Source organism: Anomaloglossus baeobatrachus, chromosome 5, assembly GCF_048569485.1.
Source record: "Anomaloglossus baeobatrachus isolate aAnoBae1 chromosome 5, aAnoBae1.hap1, whole genome shotgun sequence".
Classification (NCBI taxonomy): domain Eukaryota; kingdom Metazoa; phylum Chordata; class Amphibia; order Anura; family Aromobatidae; genus Anomaloglossus; species Anomaloglossus baeobatrachus.
In genome coordinates this window covers 521,850,758-521,869,251 of record NC_134357.1, presented here as the reverse complement: position 1 = coordinate 521,869,251, position 18,494 = coordinate 521,850,758, and the positions used below count along the sequence as shown (strand labels likewise).

Here is an 18,494-nt window from a genome sequence, read left to right as displayed (position 1 = left end):
CTGCATTACAGTCCTTACAGGATTATTGAAATTTTTAATTGTTTGACAATTAAACTTCAACTCGCTTTGGCTTGGAAGACCAAAAACGTCTTTCATGTTTCCATGTTAAAATGATTTGAGGGGACACCTGGTTCTGGAGATAAAATTAAGTTGGATATGGAAGAGGATAGGGAGTATGAGGTAGAGCAAGTACTGAGTTCCTGGCGGCTCCGGCACCATTTACTGTATCTCATCAAGTGGAAGGGATATAGTCCTGAAGATAACTTCTGGGTTAATTTGGGGAATTTCCATGCAGACCACCTAGTGCACGAGTTCCATCATCAACATAAGATGGTAGTGTCTGCTGAAGATCCAGTGGCCCCTCATAAAATGGAGGCTTCGGGACTCAATCCAGTGACCTCTTGCTGCGTGGTCTATTTCTTTCCCTGCTGAGCCACAGCCTGCTCGGTCTCTGTCCAACTACTGATAGTTCTCTTATATTTGCTTTTCTTCCATTGCTTTGCTGATAGTCAGGTGTTGTCACTTTTCAATTTTGTTTTGGTCCCATCACAGACAGGGTGGGACTATTTATACTGTACTCGCACCTGCCCTCTTTGCTGGCTATATTCCTAGATGAATTTCAGGAGTTCCAACCCTACAGCTAAAGAATTTTGCCCGCTAGGCAGTGACTAGTTGTGTTACTGCTCTGTCTCCTCATTTTCCTTCCTAAAACCTTTCTTGGTCCTCAGTTAGGTTGGTGGAAGGTTTCCTTTGCATTAATGTTTCTCGTTTTATCCACTTATGCATGAGCTTTAAATTTTCTCACCTTGGGTCCCAATCTACCTCTGCACACTTTCTCTCGTTTAGTTGTGCATAGCTACAACCCCTTTGGTTCTTCAGGATGAATGAGAAAACAGCTTAATGGCCATCCAAGGAGTCAGAACCGAGTTGTGTAGCTTGGACACTTCTGTACAGGAACCAGTAGGGTGTGGGTCCTGCTTTTGTGCTGTAGACTCTTATTTCCTCTTTTGCCTGTGTTTAAATTAGGTGCGTGCATAATAAATGAAAAGTGGTTCTTTTTTTTTCCAAGGACAAAATAAACAAAAAAAATAAATCTGAATGAGTCTTTGGGACAATAAGATATTATCATGTATTAAAGAAGACTGCAGTAGACTCTCAGGACAAGGACATAAAACTACCATTTTATGAAGCATCAGTACAACTGCATCAGGAATATGCAGTTAATACTTAGGCATATTAAAAGGATTTCCTGGAGCTACAAAACATACAATGAACAGTCACATATTGTTCACATTAACAATGTATACTTATCTTAGAATTGACTTCTATTTACTTTTAAATAATAGGTGTTTATTAGTAGGTATTTACATTTAATAATAATTAGTTAGTGCTCTAAATTGCTCAACTTTCCTCTTGTAGAAGAGCAACTTTGATAGTAATTGTTGTACTCTTTTCTTGTACACTTTGTTGAAAAAGGTTTTCTAATTAAAATAAAATAAATAACTAACTAACTCCTTGTGTGAATTCTCTGATGTTTAACAAGTTTTGATTTCTCAGTAAGACATTTCCCACATTCTGAACATGAATATGGCTTTTCTCCTGTATGAGTTCTCTGATGTTTAACAAGTTTTGATTTTTCTGTAAAACATTTCCCACATTCTGAACATGAATATGGCTTCTCACCTGTATGAGTTCTCTGATGTATAACAAGATTTGATTTACCAATAAAACATTTCCCACATTCTGAACATGAAAATGGTTTCTCACTTGTGTGAGTTCTCTGGTGTATAACAAGATAATGTTTCATCATAAAACATTTTCCACATTCTAAACATACATATGGCTTTTTTCCTGAGTGAATTTTCTGATGAGCTGCTAAAGCTGATTTCCGGTAAAAATATTTCCCGCATTCGGAACATGAAAATGGCTTCTCCCCAGTGTGTGTTCTTTGATGTATAACAAGCCTTGATTTAATGCTGTAACATTTCCCACATTCAGAACATGAATATGGCTTCTCTCCTGTGTGACTTCTTTCATGTGTAACAAGAGTTGCTTTGCCTGTGAAACATTTCCCACATTGTGAACATGAAAATGGTTTCTCACCTGTGTGACTTCTCAGATGAGTAACAAGCTCTGATTTCTGTTTAAAACTTTTTTCACAATCTGGACATGAATATGGTTTCTCCCCTGTGTGAATTTTCATGTGTGTAACTAGATTTGTTTTTTGATTAAAACATTTGTCACATTCTGAACATGAAAATGGCTTTTCGCCTGTGTGAATTCTCTGATGTCTTACAAGTCTCGATTTATTGCTATAACATTTTCCACATTCTGAACAGGAAAATGGCTTCTCCCCTGTGTGAATTTTCTGATGTCTAACAAGATCTGATTTTTGCTTAAAACATTTTTTACACTCTGAACAAGAAAATGGCTTTTCCCCTGTGTGAGCTCTTTGATGTTCACCATCTCTTTTGTTATGCTTATGTTGTTTAATAGTCTTTAATGAAACAGAAGAAAGAACCTGTTGAGGAGAGTCAGATAATAGATTTTTGCTGTTAAGGGCTGGAGTCAGATCCGGAATAATGGTATACTCTTCATATGTATCTGGTGCATTACTATTATTTTCTGCTTTAAATTCTGATAGTAACAGATGTCTGTCCGAGCTGCTTGTAAAGTCATCTGCCAAGAAAATAACTTGTATCATTTTTCAATAAGAGTACATAGAAATATTATATTTATATTATCATACATGTTATACAATTTTTTTGATACATTTTTAAGTATAGATTGTAATAAAACGTAACTATCATCTAAAAGAAAGGTAGCAACGGCGGACCTCAAAGCAGGGAGTACTATATTACATTAGGCCACCAGGCTGGCCTTCTGGCCTGTCACTTCACTCCAGTTGCAGTCCACGTTCACACTGATGGTGATGCTGCAAAATACATGACCAATACGTGGTCACCCTGTCCATCAATGTAGCCAGCTGGTTGACCAATCAATAAGTCTGGTAATCTGGACAATGAGAGTGCAGAATCTCTCCTATACACGTCTTTGCCAGTTATTTGTGATTCTTTTTAGTTTGTTATATAGTTGAACTCCATACTGATTTTTTTTTTGTCTTTCTTTGACTTCAATTACTGTAGGAGATTGATTTTGACCTGTTCTTAACCTGCTTCAGTGTTCATCTGCATGACCTAGCTGCATCTCTGATTGTTTCTTGCCCATTATCTGTAAACTGACAGCAGATGACTATTGCAGCATTTGTGACCATGAGACTTCCAGCACAATGAATCCCACATTTTTGTACTAGAGATAAAGGTTGAATACCAGTGACTGTGCACATAGTACAGATGACATTGTACAATGCGTATATGCTTCATCAATGTGTAGATGAGTGAGGGATACATTTTTAGCTTATCAAGAGGTGTCCTAATATTTTTCATTCTGAAAATGAGAATTAAAGCAGTGTTTTCTCAGTGAAAAACGCTCCATTCGTCAACGTGGGATGGCCATTATTCTTTTTTGATTAAAAAAAAAAATGTTAACTATATTGTATATGTTTCCAATTGTTTACTTACTGCAGTGTGCTAACACATATGTTTTTATTCTAGATTTTTTGCATCTGCATATTACATTTGAACTAACAGGAGACCTTGTTTTGGTTTTATGTATTGTATAAGGGCAGCATTTCCTCAGTGAAATCCTGTTAACAAGTTGAAGGGCTCCATATAAGGGCACAATATGGGGGATAAAAAAAGAAATCATTCATCACTCCAAAAACTACTCCACATAACCTGGATTGTACATAAAACACTGCTTCAAAATAGGTCACATTCCTGGAATGTATTTTTATGTAGTTGAACCCCTTTTTGTCCAGTATTTTACTTATTCTGTAATTCTTCTTTACATGTAATGATTACTACTCACCAGGATAATCATCTGTAGAATTCTCCTCTTTACACTGCTCATCACCCATAACAAATGTCTCTATAATAATATTGTTCATATCGTTATCCTGAAATAAATGATAAAAATAACAGACAGATGAAATGATTTAAAAAAAATAAAACGAAAAAAAAAAACCCAGAAAAGATCAGTAATAGTGATGGGCGAACTCGGACTGTAAAAGTTAGGATCCACACATCTAACCTAGTACCTGGGCCCGCAGTTCTCAGAGAACTTCAGGTAACTATCTGGATCTGGCCACCCAGGTGGTACAAAATAATAGAGGAAAAAGAAGGAAGATAAAAATAAAGCAAGTGCATTATACTTACCAGTCTCCCACATAGCGGTAACATTACTTATGGGGCCGCTCATTAACCTCATGCATATGCACTGCTTACCCTACCCACCGGCATTCACCGTGTCTGTGATTGGTTGCAGTCACACTATGCCCCCACCCTGTGTGACAGAGTGTCTGACTGCTTGCAATCGTACACGCTGTCTCTGTATGTATAGTGTTGTAATAAAAAATAAATAAAAAATTGGCATAGGGTCGCCCCATATGATACCCAGCACAGATAAAGCAAACGGTTACATGCTGCAGCCCATAGCCGTGTGCTTATATTGGCTGTGTATCAAAATAAGAGGAACCCCCATGCAGCTTTTTTAATTAAATAATTTTTAAAAAATGTCATTTTGATACCCAGCCATGATAAAGCTGACAGTTGAGGGATAGTATTCTCAGGTTGGGGAGGCCCATAGTTGTTGGGCCCCCCTAGCCAAAAAATAGCAGCCTGCAGCCGCCCACAACTGTTGCATCCATTAGATGCACTTTATCTGCTTCATCCAGATTGCCCTGGTGTGGTGGCAATTGGGGTAATAAGGGGTTTATGACAGCTCACAGCTGCCACTAAGCTCTAGATTAGTTATGGGATCCCCTTATCCCTTCTACCACCATTTTTAAGAGCCTGATTTGGGTCCCCATAGACTTACATGGGGAATCAGTGTCCAGCCATATATCCATAATTCATTCCGGGCATGAATTGTTCTTTTATTTATTTATTATTTATTTATTTTTTAAAAAAAAACAAATCCGGTTGGACCTGCTGATTCTGGATATCTGCGGATCTGCCAATCACTAATCAATAATTAACATTACAACCAAATTTTTTTCTAATAAATTGGTCATTTATAGTACAATACTGGTGGGAAAAACATGAACGAACACAAGACCTTCACAGCCGTCTACACATCATAGGGGAGTTTACATGACTCCTTCTCTCTGCCTACCTCATAATCCAGAGAATCATTGACATTTTCTTGTTTACAGTCCTGTAGAAGAGGATGGGGACATCTCTCCGGTGTTGTCCTCTTACTGGATAGAACTGGAGGAAACACATACATGGACTGAATTAATTCTTTACATACAGATAATTATAGGCCGTGTGCATTTAGTCCTGTCTATTACCTGGTGATGTAAGGGGCTGGGTAACCTCTATCATAACGTCCTTGTACAGATCTTTGTGTCCTTCTAAATACTCCCACTCCTCCATGGAGAAATAAACTGTGACATCCTGACATCTTAAAGGAACCTGACACATTCAATGAAACAGTCATCCCACGTTCCCTTTATAGGATTACTGTATAATGTCCCAGCATTCCCAGTAGTGTCACCTCTCCAGTCAGTAGCTCAATCATCTTGTAGGTGAGTTCTAGGATCTTCTGGTCATTGATGTCCTCATGTATCAGGCGGTGAGGTGGAGGCCCCGTGATTGGGCTCAAGGGTCTTCCCCATCCCTCAGACACAGGGTCCTGAAAGCACTCACTAGATGTCTTCTTCACTACTGTATAATCCTGGATATGGAGAGACACATTAATAAATCTCACTACAGACATTTCCAGAGTCCTCACCTCTCCAGTTCTGTCCATCTGTTATTCCCATAGATAAGAATGATGTAATGTGATGACATCAGAATCTCTCACCTCTCCAGTAAGCCGGAAGAGAATCTCTAGGGTGAGTTGTAATATCCTCTCCACCATCTTGTCCCTATCCATCCTTGATGGGTTAATCAGGAAAATTCTCAAACATAGAAGATCAAGAGGGTTTGATATTGTAGGGTCCTGAATGGGAAGAAGATGAGACAATGTAATATCTTACAGAATCCCATGTAAGAAATACAATTATTGCAGATAGTAAGTGAACATGCATAGCATATCATCTCAGTGGAACATCATGGAGTTCAACAGTCTAATCACTTACATACTGCTATCACCAATACAAGCAATATCGTTATTGCAGCAATGTAAAGAAATTACTGAAGGAAACTGCAGGATGATGAGCACCAGAGTGGTGGAGAATGAAACATGCATTCAGTCAAAAAATGTTTTTTTGGGTTTTTTTTAGACCTGGCCAAATCCAATCACTTTTCGTAAAACTCCTAATCCATTGGTTTTTCAACTAGATAAATCCAAAGCTTTAGAAGTTTTGTAACTTGGTGCTCTTTAACTGAAAATTATTAGCTGTTATGCACACGTAGATAAACCCACACACGGATGAGGAAACCCAATCTATCTGCTGCTGCACCTGCACCCTACAGGTTACTATACACACTAGAACTCCAACTGCACAGTACCTAAAGGCTCCTGCACAGACTGGAATATCCTAACTGCAGTACTGGAAGATGACAGCTCAGGCCTTGCTTCCTGATCGGCTGTCAAGTGTTTCACGTGGTTCCTTAAAGGGAACCTGTCACCAGTTTTGGTGACTATAAGCTGCGGCCACCACCAGTGGGCTCTTATATATAGCATTCTAATATTCCGTATATAAGAGCCCAGGCCGCTGTGTAGAACGTAAAAATGACTTTAGAATACTTACCTAAACGGTCGGTACGGTGCAGATGGGTGTCTCCAATCTCTGGATGCGGCGCCTCCTCTTTTGGCCATCTTTCTCCTCCTTCTGAAGCCTGGGTGCATGATGCGTCATACGTCATGCACACAGATGGGCATTGAGGTCCCACTCATGTGCACTACAATACTTTGATCTGCCTTGCTCAGGGCAGATCAAAGTGCACCTGCACAGGGCCTCAATGCCCATCTGTGTGCATGATGTAGGACGCGTCATGCCCCCAGGCTTCAGAAGGAGGAGAAAGATGGCCAAAAGAGGAGGCGCCGCACCCAGAGAACAGAGACACCTATCTGCACCATATCTACCATTTAGGAAAGTATTATAAAGTCATTTTTACGCTCTACACAGCGGCCAGGGATCTTATATACAGCATGTTAGAATGCTGTATATAAGAGCCCAGTGGGGGTGGCTGCAGCTTATAGTCACCAAATATGGTGACAGGTTCCCTTTAAGAATCAGGGGATAGGTTAATAAGCACAACAACCACAACAGGGCAAGCATACAGAGAAAGCCAAAACTAAAAAGTGCGGTAACACAAATTACGGGCACATGTGGAGTAAGGAGAAACAATAAAGCCTAGAAGACATGGCGAGTAAAACCGTGCAAGTGGAATGCGATAAAAAAAACAAAAAAAACGCATTCCACTTGGACCAATATTACTCAAATGGGGCAGCTCCCATGAGCGATTATTTTCTCAGCCCTAATCGGACCAAGAAAACAGTTGCAGCATGCTGCGAGTGTAATGCGACCCTGTTTCACTCGCACCCATTTAAGTCTATGGGGTGAGAGAAACATCGCAGTGCACCCGCGTTACACCGGTGTAATGCGAGTGCAGTGCGAGAATCGCAATAGCCGGCAACGGAGGTGATAGGGAGATAAATCCCTCTCTCTCCTTTGCAGCGTCGGCCCTCCCCTCCGCAGCGTCGGCCCTCCACTCCACAGCTGTGGTATGATCGCAGTCGCATGACACTCGGTTCCCACTGTGCTGCGAGAGTGAGCCAAGTGTTTTGCGAGGACTCGTACAAAGCCCAGTGTGGCCTCAGCCTTAATGCAAATAAGAAAGACCTCCTACAAACCTAACCAATAAACTGAAGAAAAGTGCACGTTAGACAAAAGAGATAGCTCACAACAAACTGACTGGTCTCTGTCTAACAAGTAATTCTGAGTGACAGGGCTGATATTCCTTAAAAGAATCCACAAGGAATGCATATATCCAGTAATGAATGGCTGAAAAACGAGAGTATACATAGCAACACCCAAGAGCCACCAACAGTCCATGTTTTCAGGATTTCCTTAGCATTGCACGTGAGATAATTTCATTACCTGCATACAGGGCCGGCGCCAGCACCCGGCAAACCCGGTCAAATGCTGGGGCCCTGAGCTGCCGGGGGGGCCCACTCGCGGTGGCAGGAGTGGCGCACCGCTTCTCAGGGGGGACCGGTGGCCGCGTTGTCACCACCCCCCGCCAAGGATCGCGCTTTCAATTGCATCGGCATCGCAGGTGCCGATACAATTGAGAGCAATGATGAGAGAGTGAGCGGCGCGCTCTCTCTCTTATCATTCTCCCCGCTGTGACTGTCGGCGTTCTTCTGACAGCTCTGCAGCAGAGCGCGGTGACATCATCACTGCGCGCCTGCTGAGAGGTCAGAGCGAGCGACAGCAATGGACGACGCGCCGAGGAGACCGGATCAGTGGGGGAACGAGTGAGCCGCCCCTCTACTGACACTGGGCTCCCCTGACTCACAGGCCGGCCACTACACAGCGGCACTAGTACACATAGGGGCCCGGCAGCCGCTCTGCAGAGCCCATGTGACTGTGTGGGAGGAGACACAGGATGCCGGGCAGAAAGCAAAGATACTGAATCCTGAAGGAGATTTGGACACATGACTGGTAATAAGAAAAGAGGGGACATGAAGGGAAAGGGGGCTGCAGGGTGAGTGGCATATGAGGGCTGCAGACTGTGACAGAAGGATGTGAAGGGGTGCAGAATGTTTGAGAGGGGTAAGTTGGGGTACAGGCTGTGTGAGATATGGGGAGCAGGGTGTGTGAGATATGGGGGTGTAGTGTGTGTGTGATATGGGGGTGCAGGCTGTGTGAGATATGGGGGCAGGGGAGTAACTACCGCGGTCGCAGGGGTCGGAAGGAGAAGAGAGGTACTTGTTTTTTTATTTTGCTGGCTGCATGACACATGGAGGCCTGGGGGTGCTGGCTGCATGATACATGGAGGTCTATGGGACTACATAATAAACATGAAGGACACCTTATACATGGAATATAGGGGTGCATTATACATGGAGGAGTATGGGGCTGCATAATACAATATGATGATTTATGGCGTTACATTATAATACATATAGGACTATGGGGGCTACATTATAATATATAGAGGAATATGGAGGCTACCTTATACATGGACTATGGGTGTGCGTTATAAAACTGGAGGCCTATGTGGTGCAGTATAATATATGGAGAACTATGGGGTGAATTATAATACATGGAGAACTTTTGGGAAATGCATTGTAATACATGGAGAACTATGGGGGTGCATTCTAATATATCAAGGGTTATGTGGGACCCTTTATATTATACGGAAGGCTTTGTGGGGGCCATTATAGTATTTGGAGATCTATATACAAGGGGGGACAAAGATACAAGTATGGGATGGAAATGTATTGTCCTGAGGGAAAAAGGCTCTTTCCCCCAGCACCCAGCTTTCCCATGCTCTGCTGTACATCTCTCAGCACCCAGCTTTCCCATGCTCTGCTATACATCTTCTCTCAGCACCCAGCTTTCCCATGCTCTGCTGTACATCTCTCAGCACCCAGCTTTCCCATGCTCTGCTGTACATCTTCTCTCAGCACCCAGCTTTCCCATGCTCTGCTATACATCTTCTCTCAGCACCCAGCTTTCCCATGCTCTGCTATACATCTTCTCTCAGCACCCAGCTTTCCCATGCTCTGCTATACATCTTCTCTCAGCACCCAGCTTTCCCATGCTCTGACATGGGAAAGCTGGGTGCTGAGGGAAAGATGTATAGCAGAGCATGGGGAAGCTGGGTGCGGAGGACAAGATGGATATCAGAACATGGGAAAGCAGGGTACTGATAGAGGGATTTCAGATCATGGGAAACCTGGGTGCTGAGGGTAAGAGCCAAGTGTCAGCGTCATTATCCTGTACCCCAAGTGTCAGTGTCATTATTCCGTACCCTAAGTGTCGGTGTACGTGGAGGGGGGCCCCGGTCCAAATTTTGCACCAGGGCCCATCAAACTCTAGTTACGCCACTGAGTATTAATCACTGTATTCTACATGAGGGTGCCTACTGCTATCTGGCTCTGCACTGTGCTGTATACAGGCTGTGCTATGTTATATAGCACAGCCTGTATATAGCACAGTGCAGAGCTAGATAGCAATAGGCACCCTCGTGTAGCATACAGCTTGTATATAGCCTATATACAAGCTGTATACTACATGAGGGTGCCTATTGCTATCTGGCTCTGCACTGTGCTATATACAGGCTGTGCTATATACAAGCTGTATGCTACATGAGGGTGCCTAATGCTATCTGGCTCTGCACTGTGCTGTCTGGGTCTGCACTGTACTATATAGGTCTGTGTACTACATGAGGATACCTAATGCTATATGGCTCTGCACTGTGCTATATAGGTGCTGTGTACTATATGAGGGTGCCTAATGCTATCTGGCTCTGCACTGTGGTATATAGGGGCTGTATACTACATGAGGGTGCCTAATGCTATCTGGCTCTGCACTGTGGTATTTAGGGGCTGTATACTACATGAGGGTGCCTAATGCTATATGTGTCTGCATTGTGCTATATGTGGGCTGTATACTACATGAGGGTGCCTATTGCTATCTGGGTCTGCATTGTGCTATAAGTGGGCTATATATATACTACATGCTATCTAGGTCTGCATTGTGCTATATGGGGGCTGCTTAATGTTATATGGGGGCTGCATAGTGCATATGGGGGCTACATAATACTATATGGAGGACAATGGGGGCTTCATAACACAATATGGGGGCTGCAAACTACTATACCCCCAGAGTTGTATGTCCCCTCCACCCAGGTGCTGTATACCCCCCAGAGCTGTATGTTCCCTCCACCCAGGTGCTGTATACCCCCTCAGAGCTGTATACCCCCAGAGTTGCATGTCACCCCCCACCTCACAGCTGTTTGTCCCCCCACCTCAGTCACTGCCCTCCTCTACAGCTGTATACCCCCCATTGCTGTATACCCCTTTCCTCAGTAATATATATTCCCCCAGTAATGTGTTTGTCCCCAGCCTCTCTTGTGATGTATATACAGCAGTGTTAGTGTGCTCTATGTGCGGCCATGTCTGTTAGACAAGCCGGGAGGTGAGTGAGGCTGTTGCCGGCTTCCCAATATTAGAAATATATATATACAGGATAAATATATAAAAATAATGTGTGTGTGTGTGTGTGTGTGTGCTGTATTATGTGTATCTATGTATGTCAGTGTATATGACTGTGTCTAGATTTATGTCTATTTATGTGTTTTTGTGAACTTCTCTTTAAATAAGTATGCGTACATATGCCTGTATGTATCTGTACATGTCTATGTGTGGATGGGGCCCACTGAGACTCTTTCGCCCAGGGCCCACAAAAACCTGGAGCCGGCCCTGCCTGCATAGGTGATGATTTCACCCCTTGTGCAATGAAAAGGAAATCCTGGAAACATGCACAGTTGGTGGCTCTTGAGGACTAGAGTTGGGGAACACTCCACACCATAATGATTAAGAATGGGAGACATGTATCCTGCTTCCGTTCCTTTCCAGCAGTCTTGACTTTCACTATTGTTAACATTTATTGCAAATTGTTTCTACAGGGAGGAAGAAGACATACTCTAGTACCGTCTGTTGAAGGTAGCAATCCTAAAAGTCAAAAATGACCCTTTAATGAGCCTTGTCATATGACTTCGCATTTATGCCAGATCAGAACCTAAATTTGCAGACATGGTGTTTTGGGATGGTTGTCCCTCGTTAGGGAACGCTGGTGTAAGGATTGACGCTCATAGGTAGGCAGTAGAGTTCACCGGATTCTTGTGTTCAAACAATATGAGGTTTATTAAACTCATTTTTTCTGGCATGTGACAACAAAAAGCACAGTCTTTTTGCAGTGAAGGCAAGTAATAACAGGGTCTCCCCCAGACAGCAATACAAGTCTTCCTTTAAGGCCCCGTCACACTAAGCAACATCGCTAGCAACATCGCTGCTAACGAACAACTTTTGTGACGTTGCTAGCGATGTTGCTGTGTGTGACATCCAGCAACAACCTGGCCCCTGCTGTGAGGTCGTTGGTTGTTGCTGAATGTCCTGGGCCATTTTTTAGTTGTTGCTGTCCTGCTGTGAAGCGCACATCGCTGTGTGTGACAGCGAGACAGCAACAACTAAATGTGCAGGCAGCAGGAGCTGGCTTCTGCGGACGCTGGTAACCAATGTAAACATCGGGTAACCAAGAAGCCCTGTCCTTGGTTACCCGATATTTACCTTTGTTACCAGCCTCCGCCGCTCTCACTGTCAGTGCCGGCTCCTGCTCTGTGCACATGTAGCTGCAGGACACATTGGGTTAATTAACCCGATGTGTGCTAAAGCTAGGAGAGCAGGGAGCCAGCGATCAGTGTGCGCTGCTCCCTGCTCTCTGCACGTGTAGCTCCGTGCGCTGGTAACCAAGGTAAATATCGGGTTGGTTACCCGATATTTACCTTAGTTACCAAGCACAGCATCTTCCACGCGGCGCTGGGGGCTGGTCACTGGTTGCTGGTGAGCTCACCAGCAACTCGTGTAGCGACGCTCCAGCGATCCCTGCCAGGTCAGGTTGCTGGTGGGATCGCTGGAGCGTCGCAGTGTGACATCTCACCAGCAACCTCCTAGCAACTTACCAGCGATCCCTATCGTTGTTGGGATCGCTGGTAAGTTGCTTAGTGTGACTGGACCTTTAGGCTCCCTGTACTCACATCCACTGTTTACTCAGACACGGCTGAGTTAATCCAACTTTATTCACACAAAATGGCATTTGCCCATAGCAACCAGTGATACTTGCAGTTTGGCGCATATAACCCACCTCTTCTGACAAGCCTACAACCCACAATAACTTTCAGACCAGTACTCCACTGCGCAACTAGCTCTGTCCTCTCACCCATCCCCTGTAGACTGTGAGCCCTCGGGGGCAGGCTCCTCTCTCCTCCTCCTGTACCAGTCAGTTCTGTAATGTGCATGATTGTTGTACTTGTTTTTATGTCTACCCTTTTCACTTGTAAAGCGCCATGGAATAAATGGCGCTTTTTTAATAAATAATAATAATATAACTTGAGTAGTCTCTTTTCAGCAACATGGTTTTCCTCTCTCTAGCACAACACACTCCTGCTCAGCTTCCCCCAGCTGACTGCCCCACAATGAACACAGGGCCTGACTCTAGACATAGCTAGCCAGGTGCACACAATTAGGACCTCCAGTGCTAGGTTTCAATCCCGTTCTACCTACCTTTCCTACAACGGTTATACTAAGGTTAGTTCATCATTATCATAGTCCAGAAAAACTTAAAGCATAACTAAACTTTCCTCATTATTTAATGATAATAATCATTTTTATTTCTATGGCGCCAACATATTCCGCAACACTTTACAATTCAATCATCAGCTTTTTCAAAGTTATGAATCTTTGTAATATACTCTATTACCTTATTTTACTTCTTTCTGTCCCTAAAACCATCCTCAAAGTACTGTTAACTTCCTACTTCATGCTCCTTTAGAAACTGACAAATGGCCAATATACTATGGCTAAAGCCTGCTTTACACATTGCAATTTCGCATAAGATATCGTATGCGATTTGCAACGCCCCCATCGTATGTGTGGCACGTTCAATTTGTTGAACGTGCCGCACATACGAGTAACCCCCCGTCACACATACTTACCTTCCATACGACCTCGATGTGGGCGGCGAACGTCCACTTCCTGAAGTGGGAGGGACGTTCGGCGTCACATGGGCGTCATGCGGCAGCCGGCCAATAGAAGCGGAGGGGCAGGACTGAGTGGGACGTAAACATTCCGCCCACCTCCTTCCTTCCGCATTGTGGGCCGGGAGCCGCAGGACGCTGGTAAGATCTGTTCATCGTTCCCAGGGTGTCACACACTGCAACGTGCGCTATCCCGGGTATGATGAACAACCCGACGTGCAATTCTAGAGAAAGGTACGATGTGTATGCGTTTGCGTAACGGTAATGTGTAACGGTTGCGTTTTTTCTGGAAAGCGCCGTATTGTGCCGCTCAGCAAAAACCGGATGTGTGAAAGCAGCCTAACTCCTTTAAATAGAAAACCTTTAAGAGCTTAATTAGAGTTATTAGCCAGAAAATTGATTACGATATATATTTATTAGAAAAAGGTTAAAAATAAACCACCAAAATCAGGAAACAAATCCCTCATTAATAAATTTACTATAAAAGCACGTGAGCTTCACAAAAATAGATAATATTTTTGGAATATAATATATAGAGGTCACTATTAAACAAAGAGAGGCATAAAATATAATCCAATTATTGGAAAATATAAATTCACTGAGGCCAGTGCAAGACACCTAAAAAAGTATACAATATTTGATGAATTTTAACGGGTAAACATATTAAATTAAAGAATTATACTAAAACATCAATTCATATATTCATGAAGTGTCAAAGTGATATATAATATAAATACTTCAAATAGTCATTGCATAGCCCAAGCAAGGTAAGGTTATGATTCAAGAAGGATAATTTGTAGATATTATAGATTATGCCTTACAGTTAAGATGACCAGTCTATGTAGTAGAAACATTGCAGAGCCACATAATTAAACATATTTACAACTTACGAAAAGATCATACGATAATAGGTATTGCACTGGCCCTTCAGTGCAAGTGATATGGGGAGGATGGGAAGAGCCACAAGCAGATGTGATACGCAATACCAGTCAAAACAGTCAAAGACAAAGTGTCAGGCTGGAAATACCGTGTTGGGAGCATGATAGCAAGAGGGAAATCACTTCGGGGCCAGGTGGCGTGGGTATGAGCGACGACATTGCCGCAATGGTAAGTGCTATAAAACCTCCCTGCACACACCCCAGACCCACCCTCATGAAGAAGCCCCGGTAAAACGTGCGTCAGGGTGATTTCTTCCCTGCTGTCTCGCTCCCAGCACGGTATTTCTAGCCTGACAGGTGATTTGGGTGATAAAATCAATGATTTGTGATGATGTTAAGGCGGGCTTTGCACGCTGCGACATCGGTAACAATGTGTTACCGATGCTGCAGCGATAGTCCCGCCCCCGTCGCACGTGCAATATCTAGTGAAAGCTGCCGTAGCGATTATTATCGCTACGGCAGTTTCACACGCACATACCTGCCGTGCGACGTCCCTCTGGCCGGCGACCCGCCTCCTTCCTTAGGGGGGCGGGTCGTGCGGCGTCACAGCGACGTCACACGGCAGGCGGCCAATTGAAGTGGAGGGGCGGAGGTGAGCAGGATGTAAACATCCCGCCCACCTCCGTCCTTCTCATTGCAGCCGGCGGCAGGTAAGGTGAAGTTCCTCGCTCCTGCGGCTTCACACACAGCGATGTGTGCTGCCGCAGGAGCGAGGAACAACATCGCACCTGTCGCTGCACCGGCATTATGGAAATGTCGGAGGCTGCAGCGATGATATGATAACGACGCTTTTGCGCTCGTTCATCGTATCAAAAAGGATTTACACGTTGCGATATCGACTGCGACGCCGGATGTGTGTCACTTTCGATTTGACCCCATCGACATCGCACGTGCAATGTCGCAACGTGCAAAGCCGCCCTAAGAGTTTGGATGGTCATCAGCAACATAGAGGGATACAAACCATTCCAGGACAGTAACTAATAAGACTTGGGTGGGAATGTTCGAAGATATCCACACTTACTTTAATCCTCTCCTTGCACCCTAGTCAAAGTAAAACCTTGCAATGAGCAGAGTAGAGTTGATTCCTCCAATTTCTGTGACAACTAGCGTTTTTATTCCTGCCTGCATTTGGGCTTTATAGGAGACCATAAATCTGTTATTGCAGCATATAGTTGGAGCGAATGGATGAGATTCCAAGTTCAAGGAAAACAATTTTGGAATCCCATTTTTTTTAGCAAAAGTAACATGCTTCAAATTGTTTTCTTGTTTAACAGCACATTTAATGGTAAAATAAATGGTGGTAGCCAAAACTAGTACGTGTCAGAAAAACACAAGAAAAATTTGTCTTTTGGAAGAAGGATAGAAAAAATCTAAAGCTCAAAAAAATTGTAATCATTTCATAGATAAAGGATTAAGTGGATAAGTGAAATTTGTTCATGTACTGTTAAAAAAAAAAAAAAAAAAAAAGCCGCATGCAGTTCCTCTTGTTTTTATACATAGCCAAGATAAGCGCAGGGCTGGGGGCTGCAGCCTGTAGCCATATGCTTTATCTGTGTTGGGTATCATAATATGGGGGGCAATACATCAATTTTTTTCTTTTAATTAATTCTTTTTACACCATGATAGGGACCCACAGACAGGGTGACTGCCCAAGGGTGGAGAAAGCAGTGCATATGGATTAGCAATAATCAGCGTCCCTGGAAGAAGAATGAGTGGCAATGGGAGAAGTTACAGCCGTGCCAGAGACTCGGCAAGTATGGAGCAGTTTCTTCATTGTTAATTTCTTTATTTATTTTTTTTCCCCAAGTGCCGTACCCAGATCATTAGGTGAAATTCCCTGAGAATTCTGGGCCCAGGTCTGGCACTTGGGTACGTTTGAATCTGCGAGGATTCGGACTTTTACTGCCCGGGTCTGCCCATCACTACTAGTAAGAAAGAATTCTAAAGCTTAAATTTAATGTCTCACAGTCATCATTTATTCATTTTATTTTTTAATACAAATACATCTCCAGGATCCCGAAATTTGAATTCAACTGTCTACCTCACAAATTGTCACATTATCAGAGCACAGTCCACCTCCACTGTTAATGTTGAACAGATCGGTATTTCCATTCTGTCAATGACACCCGTTTCTGCTCTGCCCTTTAGTCTCCTCAGCCACAGCACCCTGGAGGCTAAAAAAGATACTACACCAGAAGTACTTTCAATTTATTGGAAGAGATGAATGCCAAATTATGCTGCTGGCTACAAGAGCCATGGTGGTAGGAGTACTGGCAGTGGCACATCTGAAGGTAGGAATCAGGTTGGAGACAAGGAGCTCATGCTACGTCCTACATAGAGGCAACCATGAGTCAAATCCAGGATGACAACGTTGATCAGAATTCTGTTGTGGACAAAACCTGGGCTCCAGACAGAGATGCCAAGGAGGTGATGTCATCAAAAAAGCATGGTATTGGTTTCAACAATACATAGGACAAGTGACATGCTGCTAAAAGATGCTTTAGGCCATAATCTGCTAGTTCTGTGGTCAGTCCTGGAACAGCTGATGCAGCACATGCTGTAGGAGGAGGCGGACCAACAGCACATGAAAGGTCTGTTGGTGGTGGTGGCGAGTAATAAATGCAAGCATCTCATGTGGGAATTCTTTTGTACTATTGCACAAAGCAGCCATACAATTGTTCTTTGACAGTCTGCAAGAGGAAAAAAGGCCATGGACATCCTGGCTCACATAGACTAGGAACAACGGAGACATCACCTGCTCATTTGGAAAAAAATGGTGGCCAGCAATCAGAGTATGCCTCAAGTTGTCCTCCTTCCGTTCTAATCAAGCACATCTTCCTGTCAGCCAGGCCATAGCCTTGTGTAGCAACTTGTTGGTTACATCAACACCATCATTACTGTAATCAACCGTTAGGGCTTGTCATACTCAGAGTACGCGTCCCCCTCATTCACATCGCACCTGCAAGAATCCATCAATTATTGTGTGCCAAGGAAACAGGTATATGCTCCCAGTCATCTGCTGGTTTGCCAACTGACCTCTCACTTGATCAAATTGCTGGTGGTTAAGTTGCTGCCGTACCACCCTGTGGAGTCGGCTAACTTTCGTGAAATGATGGCATATGCTCAGCCTCACTGAAAGATAACCAACCACCATTATTTATACCAGAAAGGGATACCTGCTCTCTGCTCACGCATGCAGAAGAAGGCATCTCAACTTGTCCTTAAGCTCCAAAGTGCCCTGCATCAAACACTTGGGGTTGCAACTGTAGGTAAGGAAATTACCTGTATTTCACGGCCCAGTGAGTGAATGTTGGTGGCAGCAGCAATGCACCACTAGAACCAGAGCAAGTGGTGAAGCCTCCACAACTGAGAGCTGCATCTGTTTCCAAAATCAGGTGGTGATTATCTGTCTCCTCATCAACATCCTCTGAATCTAAAGGCCACGTCACACTAAGCAACATCGCTAGCAACATCGCTGCTAAGGAACAACTTTTGTGACGTAGCAGCGATGTTGCTAGCGATGTTGCTGTGTGTGACATCCAGCAAAAACCTGGCCCCTGCTGTGAGGTCGTTGGTTGTTGCTGAATGTCCTGGGCCATTTTTTAGTTGTTGCTCTCCCGCTGTGAAGCGCACATCGCTGTGTGTGACAGCGAGACAGCAACAACTAAATGTGCAGGCAGCAGGAGCCGGCTTCTGCGGACGCTGGTAACCAATG

At 43.7% G+C, this 18,494-nt stretch overlaps 1 protein-coding gene across 1 annotated transcript in view; it reads right to left on the bottom strand.

Moving 5' to 3' along the window:
* The window catches only part of LOC142312879 (uncharacterized), a 266,832-nt gene that overhangs the window by 67,558 nt on the left and 180,780 nt on the right, over window positions 1-18,494 (bottom strand). Inside the window, exons 31-36 of the mRNA XM_075351863.1 lie at window positions 5,929-6,066; window positions 5,620-5,799; window positions 5,414-5,537; window positions 5,236-5,330; window positions 3,931-4,018; window positions 1,513-2,679 (exon numbers count right to left, since the gene is read on the bottom strand). Coding sequence (XP_075207978.1) covers window positions 1,513-2,679; window positions 3,931-4,018; window positions 5,236-5,330; window positions 5,414-5,537; window positions 5,620-5,799; window positions 5,929-6,066 — 1,792 coding nt within the window. The remainder of the gene's footprint in view (window positions 1-1,512; window positions 2,680-3,930; window positions 4,019-5,235; window positions 5,331-5,413; window positions 5,538-5,619; window positions 5,800-5,928; window positions 6,067-18,494) is intronic.